General features: G+C 38.7%; 1 protein-coding gene across 10 annotated transcripts in view; it reads right to left on the bottom strand.

The window, feature by feature from the left end:
• Positions 1-25,770, bottom strand: part of NAV2 (neuron navigator 2) — a 604,864-nt gene that overhangs the window by 78,286 nt on the left and 500,808 nt on the right. The window contains exon 1 of one of the 10 annotated variants that reach the window (XM_087877659.1): positions 7,973-8,455. The exons of the other annotated variants lie outside the window; for them this stretch is intronic. Coding sequence (XP_087733785.1) covers positions 7,973-8,070 — 98 coding nt within the window. The 5' untranslated portion in view covers positions 8,071-8,455. Of the gene's footprint in view, positions 1-7,972; positions 8,456-25,770 lie in introns of those variants that run through there. 10 annotated transcript variants of the gene reach the window in all.

The following is a 25,770-nucleotide window of genomic DNA, read 5'->3' as shown; positions in this document are numbered from 1 at the left end:
GTGGGCGGGGTCAGCCAAGACATTTGAAAAAAATCTGCACTCAGTTCCCCAGCAACATGAGAGAAACAACCCAGCCAATGGATTGGAGGAGCAGCGTACTGGAAAAAGCTCCTTCAAGCTTTCAACACAGGACTTGGTCTCCTGGTCCTTAATAAACGTCATTGTCCTCTAGATGCACTGTAGTTTGTTGATATTCTTCTTAAATTACAATGCCTGGAATTAAGCACATGCCTGACCAAAGCAAGTTAGAATTACTACTCTGAAAAGCTTATGGCCTTCCCTGAACCTGCCTGCTTACTTACATGAGCAAAAGGCATAGTTATGAAGATATCCCCATTGCTAGAAGCTTGGCTATCTAATGTAAGGCGAATGAATGAATGAATGAATGAATGAATGAATGAATGAATGAATGTTCTTTTCTTGTGTGGTTCCCAGGCTATGGAATGCTTATTACAAGGAGGTGTGTTTGGCTCCCAATTGCCCAGTATTTAGAAAAATTACAATGAACTTATTTTACCAAACTTTGGATTTTAATGCTGATTTTAACTGCACTGAGTTGCACAGTTTAATATGATGTTTTATATTTTGCCTTAACTGCCATATGATATAAGTCATATTGAGTGTTTATATAAGAAGGCAGGAGAGAAGGAAAAACACAATTTGATCACTACATAATGCAGAACCACCTTATAGCTTTCTAAATACACCAGTAACTGGCTTAAAATTTATTTCCCATTAAAATACACATCTACTTTTGACATGTAACGGTATCAACCAAGTATTACCCATGTTATATTTGTTCATATTTATCTTTGATTTAAATGCACTTTTTACATTAAGGTCTGTCAAATTTGATTTTGTATTATTTTCAAATATATTAAACCTTGCTTCTGTCTTCTCTGAAATTAATCCCTCCAGTTTGGTGTAAATTATAAATCTGACAAGCATCCTTTTTACTCCATCATCTAAATATCACACATAAGGATGAAACATCAAGCAAAAAATGGAATATTTGAAAATTCCATTTGTTAGTTTTCCACATATTGGCAAGGAACCACTGAACCATTATATCCTGGGTATAATCAATCAACCACCAATAAATCTGCTTAAAAAAACATTCTTCAGGCTAAATTTATCTAATTGCAATTATACTAGAGGGGAATACTAATTTTCTATAGGTTGATATTTGTCATAATCATGCTATTAACCTAAATTAGCTCTTTCCTTTCCATAGCACTTTTTTTGTAACATGGCTTTAAATCACTTGGTGCCATGATTCCCCCCTCCAAAAAAAATCCATCAAAGACTTTATTAATTTATGTGTTGACTTCCAGTTTCACGTTGGATGACATTCTCATATTTCTTACGTAAATGACATACCAAAGGATTCTATTTCAACAATATAAAGATTTCCCTCCAGCTATTTTAACTGCTTACAAATGAAGGCATCCTCTTTGTCTTTGTCTTACACTATGTTTCTCACTGGAGAAGACTCCCACGAGTCCCTTGGACTGCAAGGCAATCAAACCAGTCAGTCCTAGAGGAGATCAACCCTGACTGCTCTTTAGAAGGCCAGATCCTGAAGATGAAACTCAAATACTTTGGCCACCTAATGAGAAGGAAGGACTCATTGGAGAAGAGCCTAATGCTGGGAATGATTGAGGGCAAAAGAAGAATGGGATGACAGAGAACGAGGTGGCTGGATGGAGTCACTGAAGCAGTAGGCATGAGCTTAATTGGACTCCAGAGGATGGTAGAGGTCAGGAAGGCCTGGAGGAACGTTGTCCATGGTGTCGCGATGGGTTGGACACAACTTCGCAACTAACAACAACAAATGTTTCTCACACACCCTGTGTCTGCAGTCTTCACACACATTAAACATATTAAACCTTAAAGCAGTCTCTAGGACACTGTTTCAAGAGTGCAAAGGGAATAGCATAAGGGGCATTATCAGTGGTGGGATTCAACCAGTTCGCACCACTTCGGGAGAACCGGTTGTTAACTTTCTGACCAGTTTGGCAAACTGGTTGTTGGGAGAAATCATTAGGGCAGAGAACCGGTTGTTAAATTACCTGAATCCCACCACTGGGCATTATGTATACAGGTAGTCCTTGAGTTATGACCACAAGTTGAGTCCAAAATTTATGTTGCTAGGGGAAACATTTGTTAAGTGAGTTCTGCCCTATTTTACAACTTTTCTTGCCACAGTTCTTAAGTGAATCATTGCATTTGTTAAATTAGTAACATGGTTGTTAAGTAAATCTGGCTTCCCTATTGATTTTGCTTGTCAGAAGATCGCAAAAGCGGATCACATGACCTCAGGACATTGCAACCATCATAAATACAAACCTGTTGCTAAGCATCTGAATTTTGATCATGTGACTATTGGGATGCTGCAACAGTCGTTAGTGTGAAAAATGGTCATACGTCACTTTTTTCAGATAACAGATTAACAGAGTTGAAAGGGACCTTATAGGTCATCTAGTCCAAACCCCCCACCCCCCGCTCAAGCAGGAGACCCTACATCATTTCAGTGTAGGCAGTTCAATCTTTTCTTGAAAGTCTCAAGTGATGAAGGTCCCACAATTTCCAAAGGCAAACTGTTCCATTGGTTGATTGTTCTCACTGTCAGAAAGTTCCTCCTCATTTCTAGGTTGAATCTCTTCCTGGTCAGTTTCCATCCATTATTCCTTGTCTGGCCTTCAGGTGCTTTGGAAAATAGCTTGACCCCCTCCTCTCTGTGGCAGCCCCTCAAATATTGGAAGACGGCTATCACTAGCCATGCCCAGTTCCTGTCACTGTTCTTCATATGTTTTAGTCTCCAGTCCCCTAATCATCCTGGTTGCTCTCCTCTGCAATTTTTCTAGAGTCTCAACATCTTTTTTATAGTGTGGTAACCAAAACTGGATGCAGTACTCTAGGTGTGGTCTTACTAGGGCTTTATAGAGTGGTATTAGTACCTCACTTGATCTTGATTGTATACCTCTGTTAATGCAATTTAGGACTGCATTGGCTTTTTGGCTGCCGCTGCACACTGCTGGCTCATGTTTAGCTGGTTGTCTACTAAGACTCCAAGATCCCTCTCACAGTCACCATTATTCAGTGCCGTTGTAACTTTGAACTGTCACTAAGTGAACTGTTGTAGAGGACTACCTCTACAATATGGATTATGGTAGTAGCTGAAAACTTCTGTTTTGATGATAGGGATTTGTTTTTCTTTTTGAGTGTGAAAAGTTCTAAGGCACAAATGCCTAACCCGTATAATAACTCTTCCTAGAGATAAAAGCTCAGAGACTATTGTGATTGTCAGAATATATATGTCAATAAAAAAAAATATTTCCAGACACAGAACATTTCTTCAGCACTAAATCATAATAGTGCTACATTCTCCCCAATCTAGGAATTGCCCAGCCTTTTTTTTTAAAATTATTATTCTGTTTTAAATTGCAATGTGAACTGCTGGTCTTTTGCAGCCTCTGATCTTGCTATCAGCTAAATTGGTCTATTATATTGTTGCCTCTGAGAAAGGACAAACTCATAAATGCCCCTGTGTGATGCAACTATACCCAAGGGAAAACAAAGACAATTTGAATGGCACTTCTGAAAGCATATGCTAAGGCTGGAGATAAAATGCTTCCAACTAATTCTAGCTGTTGAAATTGTATAGTTCCAGAAGCCATAACTGTTCTCTGATGCTTTCTTAAGAATACTAAAATGTACTCCATGTGTATTATTAACCACTACTACTTTGTTACTTACAGAGATCAAAAATGCACCCCAGGGAAACGTACACCATATTCCTATGATGGCAGATGTACCCTGTTTCTCCCAAAATAAGACATCCCCTGATAATAAGCCTAATCGGGCTTTTGAACGCATGGCAATAAGGCCAAGCGCTTATTTCAGGGTTCAAAAAAATATAAGACAGGGTCTTATTTTCGGGGAAACACGGTACTGAAATTTTATGAAGTATAAGCCAGGGTTCATGCTGACACTTGGGTTGTAGCTAAGATTCAGATCTGAAATACATTTGTAAACATTTTCTGGACTTTAGATCATAGGCACAAACTGGCCTTAGTCATGTCTGCAGAACATTCCCTGAAGCAATGTAGAGAAATTCAGTGATTGCTCACCAAATAAAATAAAAGTAAAATAAAGGATAAATATGAGCAAATAGTTCGTGTTTATTCTCAGTGTTATCATTCATCACAGGGCCTGTGAGACTGCATTTAGATGCCAAGTGCCCATCAGTCTGGAAAACAAAGAGACCCTGAACTTTTCTATAAGCTCAGCATATTTTCTAAGTATGCAGAACTATGTATGTGTATGTGTGGGTGGGTGAAAGAGAGAGGGAGGGAGAGAGAATGAATGACAGATATATATTGTGGGGAGGTTTATACATGTTTAAAAATAAAACAAAGCATACTGCTCAGAATTTCCAGGGTGGGGTAGATAATGTGATGCCCACTGATACTTCTAAACAAACTGGTATAAATATTTGGGTGGTGCAATGCTTTGGCCTCTGTCTTAAAAAGGCAGTTTGGAATACACAAAAACACAAATGTAGTCTCAGTTCGCAACACCATAAAGCAACAGTCCCTTTTCCTGGGATTGTAGGGCATCTGGGATCCTAGGAAAAGACGCAGGTGTTCTAACATGTTATCCGCAGGTGTGTTGTGAGCATTACCACATATACTGAAGCACCATTGCTAGACTGATTCTGAATTGCTGCATTCACCTACTATGTATTCTCAGGGTTTCAATTGTCAATTTTAGATTGTTTTAATTAGAACAAAAAGGGAAATAAAATATTAAATTGGAATCCAGGAAACTCCAAAACCAAATGAACAGCCATGTCTCTGGAACATAGATAGACATCCTTATAAAATAAATACCATGTTTTGCTGCAATCTAGTGCCTTCCTTTAAATTTGCCCAGAAACTATACAAAGGAGAAGACCTGATTTGTGTTTGGGATAGGTGGCTTCTAGGAAGTCCTAGGATCAAAACATCTGCCAGAAGAAGACAAGGGGCAATCATTTCAGCACCCCTGCCAGGAAAACTAGGTGGCCATATGGACAAAGTCACCAAGAGCAGAGCTTAAGTCAAGTGTGAATTTAATGTGAGTTGACCTCAAGGATTTTAGAAGGCTAGAGGGCATTCACTGTAGGAAGCAAGTGTACAAAGAAGTTGTTTATTCCTATTCAGGACTTTCTGAAATCATACAGATAAGAAAATATTAAGGTCTGTCATCTGGAGAGGAAATTCAAAACTCAAAATATAGTATAGTTGCTCACTGCTTTTTTTCTTGCTATTTTAAGATAATTGTGCATGTGTTTAACGCTGCATATGCTACTGTCCAATCCCACAGATACTGAAATCCCAGAGAGTAAAATATTCACAGGAAGGTTAAAAGTTCAAGTCTGTAGTCTAGCATTTAAGGGGAGGCAGAGGCTCAAATGAATCTAGCAATTAAGGAGAAATTGACACCTAACCAAGATTCTATTCTAGCTCTCAATGCATTGAAGAATGGGAGGGGAAAGAAAATAATTTAAGTAATCTGAAAAACCTGGGAAAATAGTAAAAATAGGAAGGAAGAAAATCAAGAAGAGAAGTGTATTTGCACTACTATATCAGGTGCAGAAATAAACCTAGATTAAAGAGCCAGACTAGAAAAAGTGAACAGTGAAATACAAAAGCCACAATTTTTATTTCTACTAGCTAAACATAGATTACTTTTTGATATTTACTAACCAAACCTAGATTAGCTGGAGACACTATTTCTTTTCTTATTGGCTCATATGCTGTTCAAAATGATCTAGAATAGCATGCCTTTGAGTAGAGATCTGCTGAATAATCTTTCTACAATTATGATTTAATAATATTTTTATAAAATACTAACTACAAGAAAATGGGAGACAACTTTGCCTGAGGCTTGATTTATTATACCATGCTCTTCTATGGCAGTGACTAAGAAATAAAAACGTCCACCAGGTGGCAGACATGAGGCAAGAAGGAACATTTGCTTGCTTCTCTTCACCCTATCCATACAGAGATTCAATTGGCACCAAAAGATGGCTTCATGCTTTTTGTAGTCCAGTAACCATTACAGAACCTCCAGCACAATGCACAAAAATGGAACATGTAGGGAAGCTTTGTTCCCATCTCTCCCTTGCTACAAAGCAACCAGGCCGATTCAAGCCTTCCTGTTGGAATACTTGAGTTTCAAAGGAAACAGGATGATCATACTTCTTAGTGATATATAAAGCATCACTAGTGTCCTCAAGGACAACAAGTTTTCAAGATGTGTGATGGCAGAATCAAATAAATTTGGGGGTACTCAGAGAAGAGCCCTGTAAGATGTATCAGCATTTTCCAAAGGTCTGGATGGTTTTACATAAATATAAAATACACATTATAATAACTGCTTTGGAAGATATTAACCAAAAGAACTTGGATGGATGTTTTAAATTAAGCTTAAGGTAGCTGTTATGAAAAGTAAGTTTGCTTAATTTATTTATGACACACCCAGGTCAGTTCAACCTATCCTGATGTGCCATTTTTCTATTTCCACTCCTTTATTAGAATATTTCTATATTAGTAGAGTTCAGTAAATTGCCAGGCTCATTTACATACACCCTTACAGTTTCTTATCTTTGCTTTATCTATATAAGAGGCTACCTCAATGACGTAATGCCATTTTTTTTGGGGGGGGGGGCTTCCTTTCACACAACCATGTTATCTGATTCTCAGGAGAACATACGGAGCCAACCTGAGGTCTGAGGATTATCGCTGAATTACGTAAAATGCGGAAACAGTGATATAGTTCCTGTCAAAAATCACCACAACTCTGTACTGAATGAGTGTTTGCAATGGCAAATTGAAAGATTTGAGCAAGACAATAAAGCAAACTGTAATGAAAGAAAACAGGTCTTAATCTCAAACAAGAAGCTGCATAATGAAATGCAGCATAGTTTGAAAAACTGAAGCAAAAAAAGCCCCCAAATTATCCATATTCCCATTTATCATAACATTTAATGTGCAAAATTCTATGCTATGTTTGTTACCACTTCTTCAGAACCACATAATAAATCTAGCACCAGATTTCTGACTTGAAATTAAACTTCTAACATCAAAAACTACCCTTCTCACACTAAATAATAATAATAATGATGATGATGATGATAATAATAATGATGATGATGATGATGATATTCTTCATTATGTTATATATCTATGGGTGCTGATAATGATACACACATTGATAGAGAGCTTCATTGAGTTTTGCCCTGCACTTGTAAATAAAAATTACTTATCATCAAAATATTGCTGTTAATTGTGTGAACAAAAAAGAAAAAACATAGAATGTAAAAATAATCAAAACACATTTGAAATTAACTTGCAGAAAGCAATATGCAGTTTAAGTGTTTAAAAGCGAACATGTCTTCCCAACTGCCACAGCTGAGAGGAGAAAAAAAATGAACACAGTACAAATAGATGCACTAATCCACATAAATGTTCAGAAACATAAAATTTAAAACCTGACATTTGCTAAACAAACCTGACATTTGCTAAACAATTTGCTAAACTTTCCAATAGGGATAAAAGGGATATTAACAATATACAGTACTTAAAAAGATAGCACTACCAAAGTCTTTATGTGCATATATTCAATTACAAATTTAGAATGAAAGAAATTACAATGAACATTATAGCTTCTGTTTGCTAAAGTTACACAACTATCTCCTAAAATGTGTAATCACACTGGAAATAAAGAGAGTAAAAGCCAGTTTTCATTCTCTGGCTTAATTTCAAATCACTGTAGAAGTTTGCAGTTCCTTGGTGAGAAATTCTTATTTCAGCGCTGCTAAGATCGGAATGCCTAAAACCTCTCCATGTTCTCCCCTTCTCTGTGATTCTCCCTTACCTTCTGCACAGTGATTTTATTTTTGGTAAGCCAACAGCAGTCTTACCTTGCCAGATCCCTTGGCCAAAGCATCTCTCCACTTTGCTGCCCATGAAGAACTCTAGAGAAAGGGGCCAGGTTAATTTTATAGGTTGACACCTTCATTGGGCTGCCATCAAAATACTCCACACCGGAGGAAGTGACAGAAATGAACAAGGCAAGTTTTCTCAATAGCTCACTCAGTGGCTCTGGAAGAGGCTGGGAAAAAAGCAAGCTAGCAAGAAGGTGAACACTATAAACAGCCCTAGAAAGTAATTTGATCTCTCTGCGAAATTAACCTGTAAAGTGCCGGAGGAGAGTGAAATTAAGCCATTCTGGAATTAGTTTAGCTGAGAAAGCTGAGATCGTAAAGAGGTAAAGAAAGTTATGCAAAACTTTAGATTAGATAGTTGGCGGGGCCGTAAAACAAACAGCCAGTGTTGTCGTGATTGCATATCTCGGGCTGCTGGAAACTCACTCACGTGTGTGCACTGCAAACCTATTTTGATACACTTCTTAATGCTTTCCTTTCATTTTCTCCATTGCATGAAGCACAATACATTTCCTTCACTTACATACCTGTACTGACATTCACATGGAAAAATTATGGATTTTTTTTTTAAAAAAAGGTTTCCTTATTATACTTATACTGTTATAGGAATTACACCTATACACACAAAAAATCTGTTTCCATGGAAAAGAGTTTTTAGAAGTTCTGCTCAATATAGAGTAGCCACTAGAATTAATTTTATTAAGATTGATGGATGCCGTATAGGATCTCCTTCTGCATGAAGATAATAATCTGATTTCTTTTCTATTAAACATAACAAAATTCATTGTTTCCTTTGATAGAAACAACAGCAACAACTTGATATTGATATTTATCATCTTTAAAGAGCTACATGGCACACGGATTACATGGAGGACTGCCTCCATCCAAGGATATCTGCCTGTCCTACTAGAGCAGGTGGGGTGGGCATTTTTATAAGTCTTTCGAAGAAAGTCATTGAGCCCATGCCCTAGGGAATACCCTCCCCCCAATATCTGTCAAGCCCCCACATTTTTAATCTTCAGGAAAGCACTCAAGAGCTGGCTCTTCTCCCAAATATTGGGATAGGGTGAGGACATAACAGGTTGAGAATGTTGCATCTATGAAGTATGGTTGCGGGATCACAATTTTCTGTTTTGGTTTTATTGGGGTCTTTTTTTGGGGGGGGGGAATGATGATGTTATTTTTATTGCTGTATATATTGATTTATTTTTGGACCGTAAGCAACCCAGAGTTTGTATAGCTTAGGGGCTATACAAATATGTTACATAAATACATATATAACAAAGGTTCTATTGAAAACAAAATACAAGATAGCTAAACATTGACTCCATCCATCAGCAATCAATATACCAAAAGAAAACAAAGGTTTGGCTAATTGGCAAGCTAAATGATAAAACAGAATCACGGAAAATACTCAATGTACTTCCAAAAAGTTGCACAATGAGCATGACACAGTCAAAAAGGATAATGCACCAATAATAATCCTCATCTCAATTATTGTACTTTCCCCCAGCTGCTTGCTGGGATAGATGGATGGATGGATGAGCAGACGGGCAGGCAGATGGATGGATGGATGGATGGATGGATGGATGGATGGATGGACGGATGGAAGCAGGCAGGCAGGCGGACAAGGCTTTTGTGTGTAAAGTGATCAAATCTCAGGAAGAAGCAAACATTTAAATCTCCTCTCCCTTCACACAGTGCCCCACACCCAACCATTATATGGTCATTTGTGAGTAAATAAAACTAGAGGAATTGCTTGAGGAAATTCTGAATGAATGTAAATGCAAATGCAGAGACATCCCACTCTGATCCCAGGAACCTTCTCTTCTAAATAGAATCAGCCTGGGGAAACTAATGGGCCTATTCCTTCTCTAAGAATAGTTGAGAAGGGACAAGTCTTCAGAGTAATTGTTAGATGTCATGGATGGCCAAGTTAATTCCTTGATTGTATTATCTTTTATGAGCTACTAATAATATCCGAGTCAATTGAGCAGAGTGATATGAAACTAGGTGTGATAAAGAAATAAAAGATTACTGGTAGAGAGATGCTACAGAATTCAAATTTGGTGCATAATTTAAAACATCATTTTGCATTTCGGATATAAATCCCAAGTCACCCAACTACCTGATATAACCTCCACCAGACCATTCCTCCAAAGGAAAATTACAAAATAGATTGTGGTTCTTTAAATGCTTCTTTTAATATTTGTTATTGTCAAGCCCTGTTAATAAATCGCCTAAGGCAGGCCTGCACAATTTCTCACAGAGTGCTAAATACAGCTACTGACCCAGAGGTGGATTTCTGACCAGTTCTGGAGAACTGGTAATGGAAATTTTGAGTAGTATGGAGAACCAGTAGTAAAAATTCTGATTGGGCCCACCCCCATCTATTCTCTGCCTCCCTGATCGGAAGGAAATGGGGATTTTGCAGTATCCTTCCCCTGGATTGGGGAGGGAATGGAGATTTTACAGTATCCTTTCCCTGCCGCGTCCACCAAGCCACGTCCACCAAGCCACGCCCACAGAACCGGTAGTAAAAAAAATTGAAACTCACCACTGTACCGACCATGGGTTATACTCTACTAGTTAATTGAAAATCTCCCTGTTATTGTAGTTTAGGACACAAAGCAATTTAACACAAGCAGCTTTCTCAGCCACCTTACAATAGATTGAATTTGGCCGGTCAAGTCATAAACTGTCCATACAATACTTAAATTATATTATAAAGGCAGGTGAAACACAATCTAGATGTGACGGTACTATCTTTGACTCATAATCTTTTACTATAGAACAGGGACTTTATGGGCAGATCACAGAGGTCAAGACAGTGACCACAACCACATGATCTAAGCACTTTTTCCTCTGTTTTTTTTACAAATGTTGTAAAATACGGATATTTCCAACCAGAATTTTTAAAAGATTGAAATAATTGAACTAGTTAAAATAATAATGACTGCATTTAAACAAATTATGAGTTGGGTCTCTGTATGTGACTGCATGGATTATTGCCAAAAGTCAACACACACACACACACACACACACACACACACACACACACACACACTAAAATGAATAGATTTAAGAGGCAGGAAAAAGACAAACTTTTGTATACTGGCTTGGGAAAAAAATAAAGCTTTCAGGCAGAGAAGAATTTGGAGTCTTTTAACTGTTGCCTCATATTCAAGGCATGCATTATAACCTTCCCAATCTTACACTTCTGTGCTGAAGCCAGAAGTTCTGCTAACATCAATACATGGACTTACAACTGTGGAATATTCCCTTTCTATTTTTTTAGGATTACTTTGTATTTATAGAATGTAGATGAGGGGAGACTAAGGGCAAACCTTAAAACTTTAAAGAGATGGCACAGTCCTAAAACTGCAGTAAACAAGCATTTAATATTTCCATATTTGGTCTTTTCAAAAATCTATCCATTTTTTCTTTTATTTTCAAAGAAGAGAAGAAGAAAGGGAAGGGAAGGGAAGGGAAGGGAAGGGAGGGAGGGAGGGAGGGAGGGAGGGAGGGAGGGAAGGAAGGAAGGAAGGAAGGAAGGAAGGAAGGAAGGAAGGAAGGAAGGAAGGAAGGAAGGAAGGAAGGAAGGCTTTGATTCACCATGTTCCCATAGTTTAATCTTAAAGGTCATTTTTACTCCTTTTTGTTATCTGAAACTATAATGTTTGAACTAAATACCTTAGACCAGGATTAACAGTTAACACTGAAAAATAAAGTATGAATGCAAAAACCTTACTCATCATATAAGTGAGACAGCTGGCATTGGCTGCAGTTCTCCATTGACAGTACACTGGGTAGATCTATCTTTAACCATTCTCAAAAGAGCCATTTCTTTCTTTTGCACCTATATTTATTAACAACACAGGCACATTCTTTAACTTAATGGGTTAAAATTTAAGTTCTCCAGCTGGTTATAAAATACATACTTTGGAGGGAAAAAATGCTTCCAAACCCCTTATATAGGTAATCCAGTCAAATCCAGCACTTGCTTTTTCTTTCCTGCAATCTATACTTTAGTGGCCGCTGGGTTGCCATAGCAACACTAAAGACTGCTTATTTGGAAGATGGTGGATGTGACAATTTGCTATTTTTGAATAAACAAAACAAAACACAAAATCACAGACATTTAGAAAAGCCTCATTTAAAAACAGATGATTGTGTTTTTAGGATGAAAAGAGAGAGTGCTAATGAAATTCCTTCCTGCAGCTGGAATCATTATCTGCATTAAACTAGATTAGCAGTGTGTATATAAAGACAAGTGTGGCAGCCTCTCGCCACAAATTTGGATAATGACAGAACTGGAGACCTTGTTAGTTGGGTGGGGGCTAGTTATCAAAAACAGTCCTGGGCATTTTCAGTAAGATGGAAAAAACTCATTTATATTTCCAATCTTTATTATTTTTACAAACAACTCAAGGCGGTGAATATATCCAACACGCCTTCCTCCTCCTATTTTTGCCCACAACAACCCTATGAGGTGGGCTGGGCTGAGAGAGTGTGTGACTGGCTAAAGGTCATCAGTTGGCTTTCATGGCTAAGGCAGGACTTGGACTCAAGGTCTCTTGATTTTTAGACCAAAGTGGCTGTGGTAATCTTGGAGAGTACAGTAGCTGACAATCAGTAACTACATTTGCATATAGAGAGAACCTACTTTGTCTTAAACATGATTTCAGGACTGAGTTTATACATAACCTTCAGCTATAAACCAGGATATACATTTGTTTGATATATGGCTTTCCTGGGTGTTTTTTGCAGCCCTCAGACTGGGACTGTGCTTTCAAGCCTTTGGAGGATTGGGGATTCAATTGCTTTAATTATTTTGATGTTATTGTCATGTGTTGCATTTTCATTGTTGTAGGCAGCTTTGAGTACTTAGACAGAACGGTAGAATGTAAATTTGATACCATTAAGCCTTGCAGGGGCCTAAAGTACTCGCTGAATCCCTTAAAGTCTCTGGCACCTCACAGGAATGTATTGTTGATTTGCTCACTTTTAAAAGTTGCCTCTTCACAAGTTGTGCAAAGGGGGGGGGCAACCATAACTTACAACCCACAGAGCCTGGATTCATACAACTCAATGGAATCAATTTATTGCATCTCATAAGATCTGAATCTAACAAGTACCTTTAAAATGGAGCTACATGAATGCAGATTCCTAGGATGTGGTTCATTCAAATGATGAATGAAAAGATTATTATGGAGAATAATCTTTGGGCAGAAAAACCTTTTTTTTCCTGCTTCAAATATACAGAATGGACAACTAAGTCTATTCCGGGTAGGATAAAAGGCTGTGGAGCTTGGGAGTGTTCCTTAATTTCATTCTTGAATAGAAGACTTCAAATATAAATAAGGCCTATGCCTATTTCCAGGTGCTGAGTATGCTATGGTTCTAAGATTAGGACTGTCAAACTCGCGGCCCGCAGGCCGAATGCGTCATGTGCTGGCCATGGCCACGCCCGGTTTAGTGAAAGGGGAAAAAGTGTGATACATCACATGGCACTGCCATGACGATGTGAGTTGGACACTTCTGCTCTAGATGGACCGGTGATCAGTGTTAAAATGATCACACAGTTGAACTAGGGCAGAGTTCCGCAACCTTTCCGACTTTGCGGACTGACAGGGGTGGGGGAGAGGGGTTGGTTTCACCCAAGTGGCAGGCAAGCACCACGTACATGCTTGCCCACTGCTCTCACAAATGGAGCATATGCGCATGCTCTTGCCCACTGCTTGCAGAAGTAAGGATGTGTGCATGTGCATACGTGCACTCATCTGCTTCCAAGGCCAAGTTCCGAACAGCTCACAGCCCAGTAGTGGGCCATGGCTCGGGGATTGGGGACCCCTGCCCTAGGGTAATGGATTCTATGGGGGGGGTGTTATCTTGAAAAAAGTTAAGAAACTGCAACTGCCAACTGGAGTGATTCAATGGGCTTACATAATTTTGATTATGAAGCAATGGTCTGACTGCCTGTATATTGTTTGGAACCAATTTAAGATGTTAACATTATTCTATAAAGCAGGGGTCTCCAACCTTGGTAACTTTAAGACTTGTGGACTTCAATTCCCAGAATTCCTCAGCCAGCAAAGTCAAAGCAAAGCTGGCTGAGGAATTCTGGGAGTTGAAGTCCACAAGTCTTAAAGTTGCCAAGGTTGGAGACCCCTGCTATAAGGCACTAAACATCTTAGAATCCAAAGACAGACGCCCCAATACAATCCAACCCATACAATAAGAACCACTTGCAGTTGGTTCAGATCACGGTGCAGCAATGGGGCCTTTTCAGTGGTAGCATCTCAGTGATGGAAATCTTTGGCTAGCTTCCACCATGTCTTCTTTTAGATGACAAAGACGTGCATGTTTAACAAGGCAATTATAGGATAATAGAAACTCCAGTACAGGACTGTGTTTTTAGACTATGGACTAATTTGATACCGTATATTTTTTGTACTTATTGTTTTCAAAACCTGTTAGTTTTAATGAGGATGGTTTTTAAAAGATTGTTTAAAGATGTGTGAAAAGATGTGCTGATAATTAAAACAAGATTTGTTGGAGGATTGTTTCAGAAAAGAGATGAGTCTTTATCCACTGGCTTTTCAGAGCAGTCCCATGTAAACAAGCTTTTAATTGTTGCATAACCAAAATTTATCAAGAACATTCCAAATATTTATTTGTCAGGCTCATATACTACCATAATTGGTGCTTTTCATACTTTTCTATACCACAGCTTGCATAGAAATAGATAGAACCACTTGAAATGCTTGAAAATATTCAAACTCAAAAAATTGCAGAATTGCAATTTCCCTTTTCTTAAAAAAGAACCATCAAACCTAGAGCGGAAAAAGAAAATCACATTGGGATTATATTTGCAGGACCACACAACTAAGGAACTATAGTGGTAACTGATCTGTATTATTCAAACTCGACTATTTTCGGTGACGAAGCAAATTAGAAACAGCATCTTATTTACTTAAAATAACTGAATTGTTCATTTTGCTTCAGGCAGTCAAAAACAAACATGGATTGGAATAATCCTTTGTTGGCTTCAATGAGTTTATTTTCTTTGTATTTCTCTGAAGTTTGATTAATTTTTTGCAATTCTGCAGTAAACAGAAAATAAACACTGTCTTGATTTATCAATTTCATACTTAACTTTACACTAACAACTCTTCAGAATCTATGTGGGATTAGTATCCAAGATATACTATGTATTTTTTTAAAGATCTAGCAAGTAATCTAGCAAGATAAATTAACAAATTGTTCATTAAGGGTTTGTTTCTGTAGTTAAAATAATGATCAGACAGTCATCTATTAACTTAACTAAAGAACAGCTGTCAGAAAAGACTATATCCTGTCAAACATATCTAGTTGTAATGAAATCACAGTCAAATCAAAGAATTCTGATTTAGCACTTTAATCTGTTGCCTAAGAATGTATTCAGCTCTTTGAAATGTTAATGAGACATGGATCCAGGCTGCAGTGAAAGGAAATTGTAGCCCTTAACTTTGTACCATTAACATGAAAGGACAACTTAATTCTTTTATTTCTATTGCTAAACTGCAATGATTAAAGTCAACCTGAAGCTTGCATTGCAATCACGTGAGGCTGTGAGAAAGGATTTATTTTTAATTTGATACATGCATTTGGAATTGGAACTCTAAATTGACTTGGTAATCCTATTGGACAAATTGTAATACTTACAGTATTTATAAATGAGAGGCGTGTAGTACTGGGCTTAAGTTGCTGGAAGTGGGAGATACAGGTTTAAGTCCATTCTTAGCCATGGAAACTTACAGGGGGAATTTGGGCCAAATCACTCTCTTAAAATGGGTTGGAATTGTCAAATGGTACAGAAAGAGTGGCTGTTAGGATAGTGGCAAGAGATAGGCATTTTTAATAGCACTGAATTGGCACTGAATAAGCTACGCTACCTATTTGTTTCTGGATTCAAATCAAAATGTTTAAATTCCCCCCAAACAGCCTATATAGCTTAAGACTGGGCTATTTGAAGGGTGAACATAAAGTATAGGCCAATGATCATTTTTCTCTTGTGCACAGGACAAAAATAATAGATTTAAAATTATTTGAAGGTTCCAAATGAATGTAGGAACAATTTATTCACAATAAAGACAACTGACCTCATATTAAGGAAGTGAAGGCATCACTGTGCTGACATATTAGACTGGATAGCTGTTGAGGTGCTGTAATTTGCATTTCTTCAGGAACTAGGTTCAATGGATCAAGTTATCCATTTCAACTTTCAGACTCTATGCTTGACTGAAATGAACTTTTACAAGCTTTTATAAAGGACTCTCTGCAAACTTTAAAATCAGCATCTGAGATCTTGTTCACAGGCCTGCTCCCAAGATGCAAAATGAAATTATTATTGTTCTTAACCAAAGAAGCAATAAACATATCACAAATAGATAAGCAATGTAGGAAGTTAGCACCCACCCCTTTCCTGGAAGAGTGAAATATTTTAGAAAATATGAAAAAGGCAGAAATATGAGAAGCATATTTTACAGACAAAGCAGCTCCCACCTTCCTGCCCCCCACCCTTTGTCAATGGGCCATTAAGGCCTGGGCCAGTCTACTCTACATAACAAAGATCTGCCTCCTTCAGGCAGAGCCATAGTAGGAATTGCCAAAGATGGGATTAGCCCTCTACACAATAGCAACAGAAACTCACCACATGTGACCTGGGAAGATTGCATCAGCCAGCAAGACCCCCACCCCCTGGGAGTCTGACAACCAATCAGGATACTCTTTCGGGGCCCCAAGAAATGCAGAGCCAGAGAGAGCATAAAACCTGGAAAACTTGCTGTATCTGCCCCTTTTCTGTTCAGGAACTCAAGCCATGTGATCCTGTCCACCATTAAACCATCTTTCCAAGCAGTCTCCATGTTTCCAGTGTCTGTTTCCCCACTTGGAGCAGAACCCAGAAGGATGTTTCTTCCAACAATTGGCGACCCAGATGGGACTCCAAGCTAACCTAACCAATGGACCAGGCCCAGGTAAGCCTCCCTTGCTAGCAGCAGACCCATTGAGTCTGTGGGTATGTTTTCCTGGACCTTGGCCATTTGGAACTAAGTTTTAAAGGGGTTTTGAGTTTGAGCTCAAAGGCTGCTTGGAAAGAAGGTGAGTACCTCTAAATTTTAATTTTGAAGTATGGAAAAGCATGGGAAATTTGTGTATGCCAGCATGTGTGTGAGTGAAGGCCCTTCTCCCACGTACAGCTGGATCTTGCTTTCTCTGTGCATTTCCTAGCCGCAGAAAGACTAACAGTCTGGAGAGCATGGGGGTTTTGCCAGAGCACAGAACCTTCTGTTAGGGAAGGAGGAAGTGTGTGTGTGGGATTCCACCTGGAAAACAGTCTGATTTCACCTCTTTGAGTGACCTCTAGCCGCACCTCTGCCTACTGCTAGCTCCACCGAGCCATGACCGGTAGGATAGAGAAAGCAAGGGGGGGTTGCCAAACGTGGAACTTTGTGTTTAAAAGGAATGGAAGCCGAGCGAACAGAAGCGTGTGAAGGGGGGGGTAATAAAATTGTGAAAGGGAAACCCGGTTCTGTCCAGCCCAGACACGGGGCGAGCGTGTGTGTGTGTAAGAGGAGGTGCCCACACCTGGCTGCAGGGGTCAGCAGGTCCTCGCGGATCCCCTTTTTGGATCCGAAAAGTTGTGGTGATTCCCTAGAGGAAGGGGCCCATACTTCGCAAGGGAATCGAAGTCCTTCCCAGAGCTTTTTCCTCTGAAAACTGAGAGCGTGCCACCCGGCTAAGTCGAAGTGATCCTTCCGGAGAAAAGGAAAGGGTCATGGGTAGCGATAGTTCGCGGGTGGCGGGGACCCCAGTAGATGAAGTGCTCGCGGCCTGGGACGCCAGGCGGGTGCCCATATTGAGGGGCATGGATAAAAGGAAATTAGGAAAATTGTGTCAAAAATGGGCTTTGCTAAGAGACAACACCGGGAGACAAATTTGGCTAAATAAAGGTACTTAAAAGAAAAGGGAGATATATAAATAGGAATGTTGGGGTTTTTTTATTTGTTTTGTTTGTTTGTTTTGTTTGTTTGTTTGTCTCTCTGTCTTCTATGCAACCACGTGGTATGTTTAAGATTTGTGCCTTCCCTAATTTAACTGAGATTTATGTGGGAATGATCAGTGTGTGTGAAATCTCAGAGTTCTGTTTTCTTCTCTTTGTCTTCCTTGTTTTATGTGTGTGTGTCTTAAGTCTTTGTGCGCCCTCGAGGTAATTGTAACTGTAAAATGTATCTGATCTCTAGAGACAAGAATTTTAAATTGTTAGAAAAAAAAAAAGGTTGAAACAATGAAAAATGGGAGAGAGAGAAAAAAGAAAGAAAGAGCCTTTGCCCTGTGTTTGTCTGGCCAACAAACACAGATTAAAGAGAGCATTTCATTTCATTTCTGTTTTTTTTCTCCTCCTCTCTCTGTATCTTAAAGTAACAACTCAAGTTTATGAGGAAACGTTTTAAGTTTGTTTACAAGAAAAAAATCAGTCTTGCATTTACTGTATGTGTTTAAATGGGTTTACCTGTTCATCTCTTTCCTGAAGCATGTGAATCCAGTTTTTTTCTTATCTGTTGTGTCTCCATTTTGTTGAAACTGCATTATCTGTTTAGTAACTGCAATATTGTTGTGTTGTTTCTTTTCAAACTCTGCCTGCAAGCTATCTACACCCCCCCCCCAATCTGTAATCCTGTTACATTGCCTTTCCTGGGAAGATTACCCACAAAAGGGAGGAGGGGACCCTGTTCTAATGTCTTTCAGCCCTGCACAAAGGACTCTGCAACCTGTGGAAGCAGAGCACATGGATCCAGATGCTGCCTCCAGAGGAGACCTTCCATCTGATTGAACCAAAAATTGGGTTTGAATCCAGCCTCCACTGAAAGTCAGCACAGCAACCAGAGTGGAGCAGATCTTCCCAAACCTGACTGACCAGCCTTACCACCAAGCATGCTACCCAGCAGACATGAAAGAAGAGACCCTGAGATGTACAAGTAAAGACCAAAAGACTCTTTTCAATCCTCAGAAGACAGCTGGAAAGACTATGGGGGGAGGGTGGAAATTCATTGTAAGGTTTTCTTTCTTGTCTCATTTATATTGTAATCAGTTATTGTAAGAATTGTATTTGAGAGTGATTGCCACAGCAAGTTATGTACACTCTAGATTTCTGTCTGGTGGAGAGGAGAAATATGTCCAAAATGTTTGTATTGTCTGTATTGTAAAAGTAGCTGCATACACATGCACACACAGAGAGACACACATTATTCAGAATTAGACTGAAACTATTCCCTTCACTTACCTCCACACAAAGCTTCTCCTAGGTTGATTTTTGCTCTGTGGCACTAAAAGCCCAAGGAGTCATATCTCTCTGCTAATTCCATGGGGAGGAAGCAATACCCCTCAGGCAATTCCCTCACTTGAAGAGATAGCAGAAAAGTGATCTCCAAAACCCAAGCCCTGACTGTGACTCACAAATGATGCTGCCCAGTTGCCCAGTAAAGGAAGATATATTGCACTGGTGGTCTCATGAGTAGAAATCCCAGGGCTCATTATGTGTAACACCAAAAAAAAAAAAAAAAAAAGAATGGATATTGTACACTGGCTAACCTCAATTTGGACTCACAAATGGATGCAACTAAGAGCTAGGGCAGGTTCAGTAACCAACCCTTGGAAATGGGCAGCCTGCAATTTAAAGGAAAATCATGGCTGTGAAAAATTTTGGGACATGTGTTTGCTTGAAACCTGACTGGAAGCTCACAGAAAGTAATATCTGAAGTCTGAAATTAATTGGCATGGAAAATTGGATACTGTAAAATTCTTACCAGAAATTTTTTCCTGGCTGCTAGACCTTCATGGTTGAAAGCTTTTGGAAGCCACTGAAGGAATCCTTTTCTGTTGCCTCTATCAATGCCTCCCCTTTGCATTAGAAAAATTAAAAGCACCCATTAAGGCTCCCTGATTTGATCAATTTTAATCTTTTGCCAAGAACTTGTTTCAAAACTCACGTTTTGAAAAAAAAAGAGTAGGGATTGTAGGAAGTTAGCACCCACCCCTTTCCTGGAAGAGTGAAATATTTTAGAAAATATGAAAAAGGCAGAAATATGAGAAGCATATTTTACAGACAAAGCAGCTCCCACCTTCCTGCCCCCCACCCTTTGTCAATGGGCCATTAAGGCCTGGGCCAGTCTACTCTACATAACAAAGATCTGCCTCCTTCAGGCAGAGCCATAGTAGGAATTGCCAAAGATGGGATTAGCCCTCTACACAATAGCAACAGAAACTCACCACATGTGACCTGGGAAGATTGCATCAGCCAGCAAGACCCCCACCCCCTGGGAGTCTGACAACCAATCAGGATACTCTTTCGGGGCCCCAAGAAATGCAGAGCCAGAGAGAGCATAAAACCTGGAAAACTTGCTGTATCTGCCCCTTTTCTGTTCAGGAACTCAAGCCATGTGATCCTGTCCACCATTAAACCATCTTTCCAAGCAGTCTCCATGTTTCCAGTGTCTGTTTCCCCACTTGGAGCAGAACCCAGAAGGATGTTTCTTCCAACAGCAAATAATGTGTTCAACATACCTTACAGCATGGAAGCATCAAATAATGTTTGCTGGCATGGAAGCATCAAATAATGTTATTTCTGGCTGCATATATCAAATATCAGATTTACTGAAAGAGTAAAAACTAAGAACGGTAAAATCCCTGGATTAACATTTGCCTAATTCTGTAGGTACCAGCACAAAATTTTGCCACTGTTGAAAATAAATAACGTCGTTAGAGTGGCCAAAAGTCGATAGAAAATTTAACACTTATACCAGATCTAGTCACTGAAAAGTGAGTAATGAGCACAAAGAAGGTGAACCCTGACAATAGTTTCAACAATGTAAGAGGACATGACTCACTACTTCAAACTTCCCCCATTCCACATGGGTGAAGCTAGCAGGAATTTTATGATAGCTTCCCTCAACACTGCTGAAGGGAGGGGACCCAAATGAATCAACATCTACTTTCTTTGTTCTTTTAAAATCACAAGTTTACTCAAGCTTGTGAAGATTCAGAAACCTTTCCAAAAAGCAGATCTCACAGTAAGTTCAAATGTAAATCGCCTTTCACTATCCAAAATATCCAAGCATTTTCATCCCATGTATAATTGAAAAATGAACGCTCTCCAATCAGTTGATATAGATTGAAACAGAGATAAAAATAATCATTGTTTTTATTGCTATTTTTGAAAACTGCATTAAGGATATCTTCCAGGTGGGATGAAGTTTGTTCTGAAAAAAGCACGGGCACTGTAAATAAAAACAAATAAATAAAGCAAACTGCAGTCTTTGCACACATTTACTAGAAAGTGGGGGGATTTCATTACACTCAGCATTGTCTGAAAATAGCTACAGGTATGTGCTGTCAACCACTCAAAGGAGGTTAACAAAGGCTTCAAGCTGCTACTTTAAAAAAAAAACTCACCAAGAGTTATAATTGTTTTTCTTTAGAGGAATATCTGTAGTGGCATGCAAAAAATGGTTAAAGTTACCACACTAATTAAATATAATTTCATTCAATTTTCATTTTCATTTAGTTATTAAATATATTTTCTTAGCAGGCCCTCACTTTCTCAGTACATGGAATAGTTATTAATGTGCAGTTCTTGACACAAGCCTTTAAATAATAAGAGGTTTAATATTTGTATTAGATACCAATACAAAGGCACAATATAAATTAACTAAGTAAGAGACTGAATCAACACACAAATGAGACTAGCAAGGCAGATTTTTTTTTTAAAAAAAATAGGTATCTGAAAATCAATCATTCAAGACAATATATTTCATATGTTTATATATACTGCTTAACAAAACAAAAACTGGAAGAATCACAGTAATAGAGGAGAAATTTTCTGACAGTAAGAACAATCAACCAATGGAACAGCTTGCCTCCAGAAGTTGTGGGAGCTTCATCACTGGAAGCTTTCATGAAGAGACTGGACTGCAATCTGTTAAAAATGGTGTAGGGTCTGCTTGGGTGGGGACAGTGGTGGGATGCTGCCGGTTTAACAACTGGTTTGGTGATTGTGTGCTTTGTGCTGCATGCGCATGCACAGTTTTACAAATACTACCCTTCTGTGTAACCACTTGGGAGTAACACAGCTGAGGCGTAGCAATCTGCTCTGACACACCAATCAGCTGAGAAGATAAAGGTAAGTAAATCGCAGGGGTGGGCGGGCGGGCGGGTCGACCTGATTGTCGGAGCGAACTAATTTGCTCTCAGCTGATTGTCGGAGCTACTGGTTCGCCCGAACCAGTCCAAACTGGTAGAATCCCACCCCTGGATGGGGGGTTGGATGAGATGACATACAAGGTCCCTTCCAACTCTGTTAATCTGTAATCTCTAATAATGATATTGCAATGACCTCCCTTTGGTTGTACAACTGGAAATGGATCTTGAAGAAGATAAATTACAGGGAAAAAATACTTTAGTCCAGAGCCCGCAATAGGCACAACGTAGTGAGCGCAGCCATACCACCAAGCAAGGGTTCCCAAGCATGAAAAGTTTATTACTCAGAGCTTCAGAAGAAAAGTGGAGCCAATTAAGTTGTGTATCATAGAATGATATATTTCTCTTTCTTTACTTTGAAATAAAATTGCTTCTCCCAAGAGGCCTGAAAGTAATGCAATTTCTTATGAGATGAGGATGAGAGAACAGGGAATTGGGCTCTATGATTAATTCAAAATTCATGGTGGTTTTAATTGTATTCCTTTTGATGTAAATAACAATATAAGGAAAAATGTAAAGATTTATTTAGCCAGCTGAGCACTCCAATTTTAAATGATATTTGTAACATGACTTGTTTATGCTACTCCTATTTCAGGACTGAAAATTTGTCAGGTCTGTAAAATGTCTTTAACAACTGGTTAAAAAACCCTATCATATAAGAAATTAAAATTAATGTATGGTACATTATAAAGTTTTATCTTCCTTTTTTCTAAATTAGAATTTTAAAAAATTCCCTGTCATATTCTAATTCTGCCAGTTAAAATAGAATTTCCACCTAAGATGTAATTAGCATACATTTAAACTGTTTAATCAGTTTACATTATATATTTTATGAATGATAGATTTCCAAATTAATTACCTTGTATAGGGAGAAAAATTCTAATCTTCCAATTAACTTAAGCCGGTCATGTGGGTTGTAAAATCTAGACAACTTGTCTAGATGCTATACCAATATTGCATGATGGTGCCATCCAGATCTTTGCGATCAAATAAAGCAGTCCCTGCAGATTTTACTCCCTTAGTCATTGCCAGCTATAGGAAGTGGTGCTAATCTCCATTTCAAGGGCCTTTGAGCCAGTGTTGTCTGAAGATGTTTCCGTGGTCATGTGGCCAGCATGGCATCATTGAGTGCTATTACCTTCCCACCAAAGTGGTATCCATTTATCAACTTGGATATGCATGTTTTTGAACTGCTATGTGGGCAGAAGCTAGGGTGAGGGTAGGAGCTCACACCATCATGCGATGCTCGGGTTTGAACCTGGGCTGTCGGTTTTCCAGCTGACAAGCCCAGCGTCTTAACTGCTTAGCCAACATGTCGCTCCTTGCTATCAAACATAGTAACCTAAATCAAATATTACACTCACTCCTAATACATCAATGCCTTGTTTTCTGTAGGGGTTAATACTGATTTACAGAAAAGATTTAGTCAAGGAACAAAATGATCTCTCTTTGCCTTTTGTTTCACCAATGAACAAAGGAATATTTTTATATAGATACATATAGATGCATACACACACACACACACATATGTTTGGGTGTGTATCAGTGGTGGGTTGCTCCCGGTTCTGTCCGGTTCTTGCGAACCGGTAGTAAAAGTGGTGGGAGGTTCCGCCCACCCTCCCGGACGTCATAATGGAGGATCTGCACATGCGCAGAAGCGTGCACACGCGCTCCCATTGCGAACCAGTAGTAAAGGTAAGTAGGACCCATCCCTGGTGTGTATGCATGTATACACACACACATACACACTCAGCCATTTTATGGATCAGCACTCTTCATGCCCCCCTGCATCACACTGCCTCCTTCAGATCCACTATACACCAGTGTCATCCCACTAGACATCCCAGTGTCATCCTTTATAGTATCCAGACTGCGGGTTCTAAGGCAACCCCTTCTCCTTTTCCCCTGATCACTCCCAGCATAATTGCCTTTTCAAGTGATTGATATACCGAACACTATATCAAAGATCATTATGGTTCTATGCTTTTGTGATAAGAGTTTGGATTCCTGTGAAACTGTCTCTAAAATAGAACTAAAATATTCATAAACCCATTATTATTTAACAAAATGAAGCAGGTCAAAGGAAATTCAAGGGGACACAGAGTTTTCTTTTGGAAACAGACTTTTTTTCATTATGTGTTCCTCAGATAAAAAATGGTTTCAATGTTTATTAGATTTTTTTTTAAATAATCTGCAGGATTCTCACATAACATACTCTGTCCTTTAATTTTTTTTTAACAGCTATTAGGTTCCTACAGCTTTTGCTAACACATGATAGAAAGCTTTTTTTCCACATAGCAAAAGGATTGCTGAAAAAAACAGCAATAGAAACATATTCTTCCTACCTCACAAAAGGAACTAGTTCCTTGTTTAGCCAATGGGTTTTATACAGGTGTATATAATAGAAAGATATATTCATATGAAAGGTAATGTATTCTTCACTGGAACAATGTTTTGTTATACATGTAGGAAGATACATACCTCAGATCTTTCATTTGGAACTGGTACATTAACAATGCTTAATATGGGATTTGTAAAATATGAATCTGTAGTGATTCTTATATTTTTTTTCAACACTTGAAAATGTAAAATGAAGATCAAACAGACCTTATTGTATCCAGATACCAATATTTTCCCCAATGTTCAGTGGAACAGACTGCCAGTTTCATGTGAATCTAAAACAACTTTTGATTTAGGCAGAAAAATTAGGATTTTTCCACATTTTTCTCCCTTAAAAAATTATATCACTATTTCTATTTTTTGATTGAAAGCAAGATGAAAAATATGTAATTCAAGAATTTGGATAGCTCCATTTCTTCCCGGTTAACATGTACAGGCATGACAGACGTTTGCTACTTCCCCTCTTAATGATACTGCTCTCAGTCAAAAGATAATCTATTAGAAATGTGACAGACTTTCCCCCCACCACCACTACCCCCTTCCATCTTAGTTTCTTTCTCAAGTTAATTAGTTTGAAACAACAGGCCTTTTCATTTTGGCTGGGTGTCATTCCTTGCATTGTAGCGACTTATATAATTTATATCTCTCTCTAACCTTCCGGTAGTTCAGGTTAATGAAAAATGTACAGACTCCCCACACGTAGCTTTTAAAACATCAAGAATTGAAGAGGCTGCTTTGACATATATTTTACACAAAGTGTAGTAGCAGAGTGAGGACAAAACTGTGACACGTGTGTCAAAGGTGCCATGCTACAATGTTTTGGATGACATGCCAGAATTTACTAGCACCCTCCATTCTCTGATTTTCAGATGCTGCTGAGGCCATGTGAGAATGAGGTGTGCTCTTGCAGAGCCTCTGGAAATTGCATGAAAGGACCATGTTCTTGTGTAGCCTCCAAAAATTGTGTGAGAGATAAGCATGATTTTGTGCAGTTTTTAGAAGCTGCAGAGGCCATGGAAGAACATTTTCTGAAACCAATTCAATTGTAATAACACTTACACTTATATACCACTCTA

This window comes from Pantherophis guttatus, chromosome 1 (assembly GCF_059756535.1).
Source record: "Pantherophis guttatus breed Tessera chromosome 1, ASM5975653v1, whole genome shotgun sequence".
In the NCBI taxonomy this organism is placed as follows: Eukaryota; Metazoa; Chordata; class Lepidosauria; order Squamata; family Colubridae; genus Pantherophis; species Pantherophis guttatus.
The sequence above is the reverse complement of the archived record's forward strand: the minus strand, read 5'-3'. Positions and strand labels throughout refer to the sequence as shown.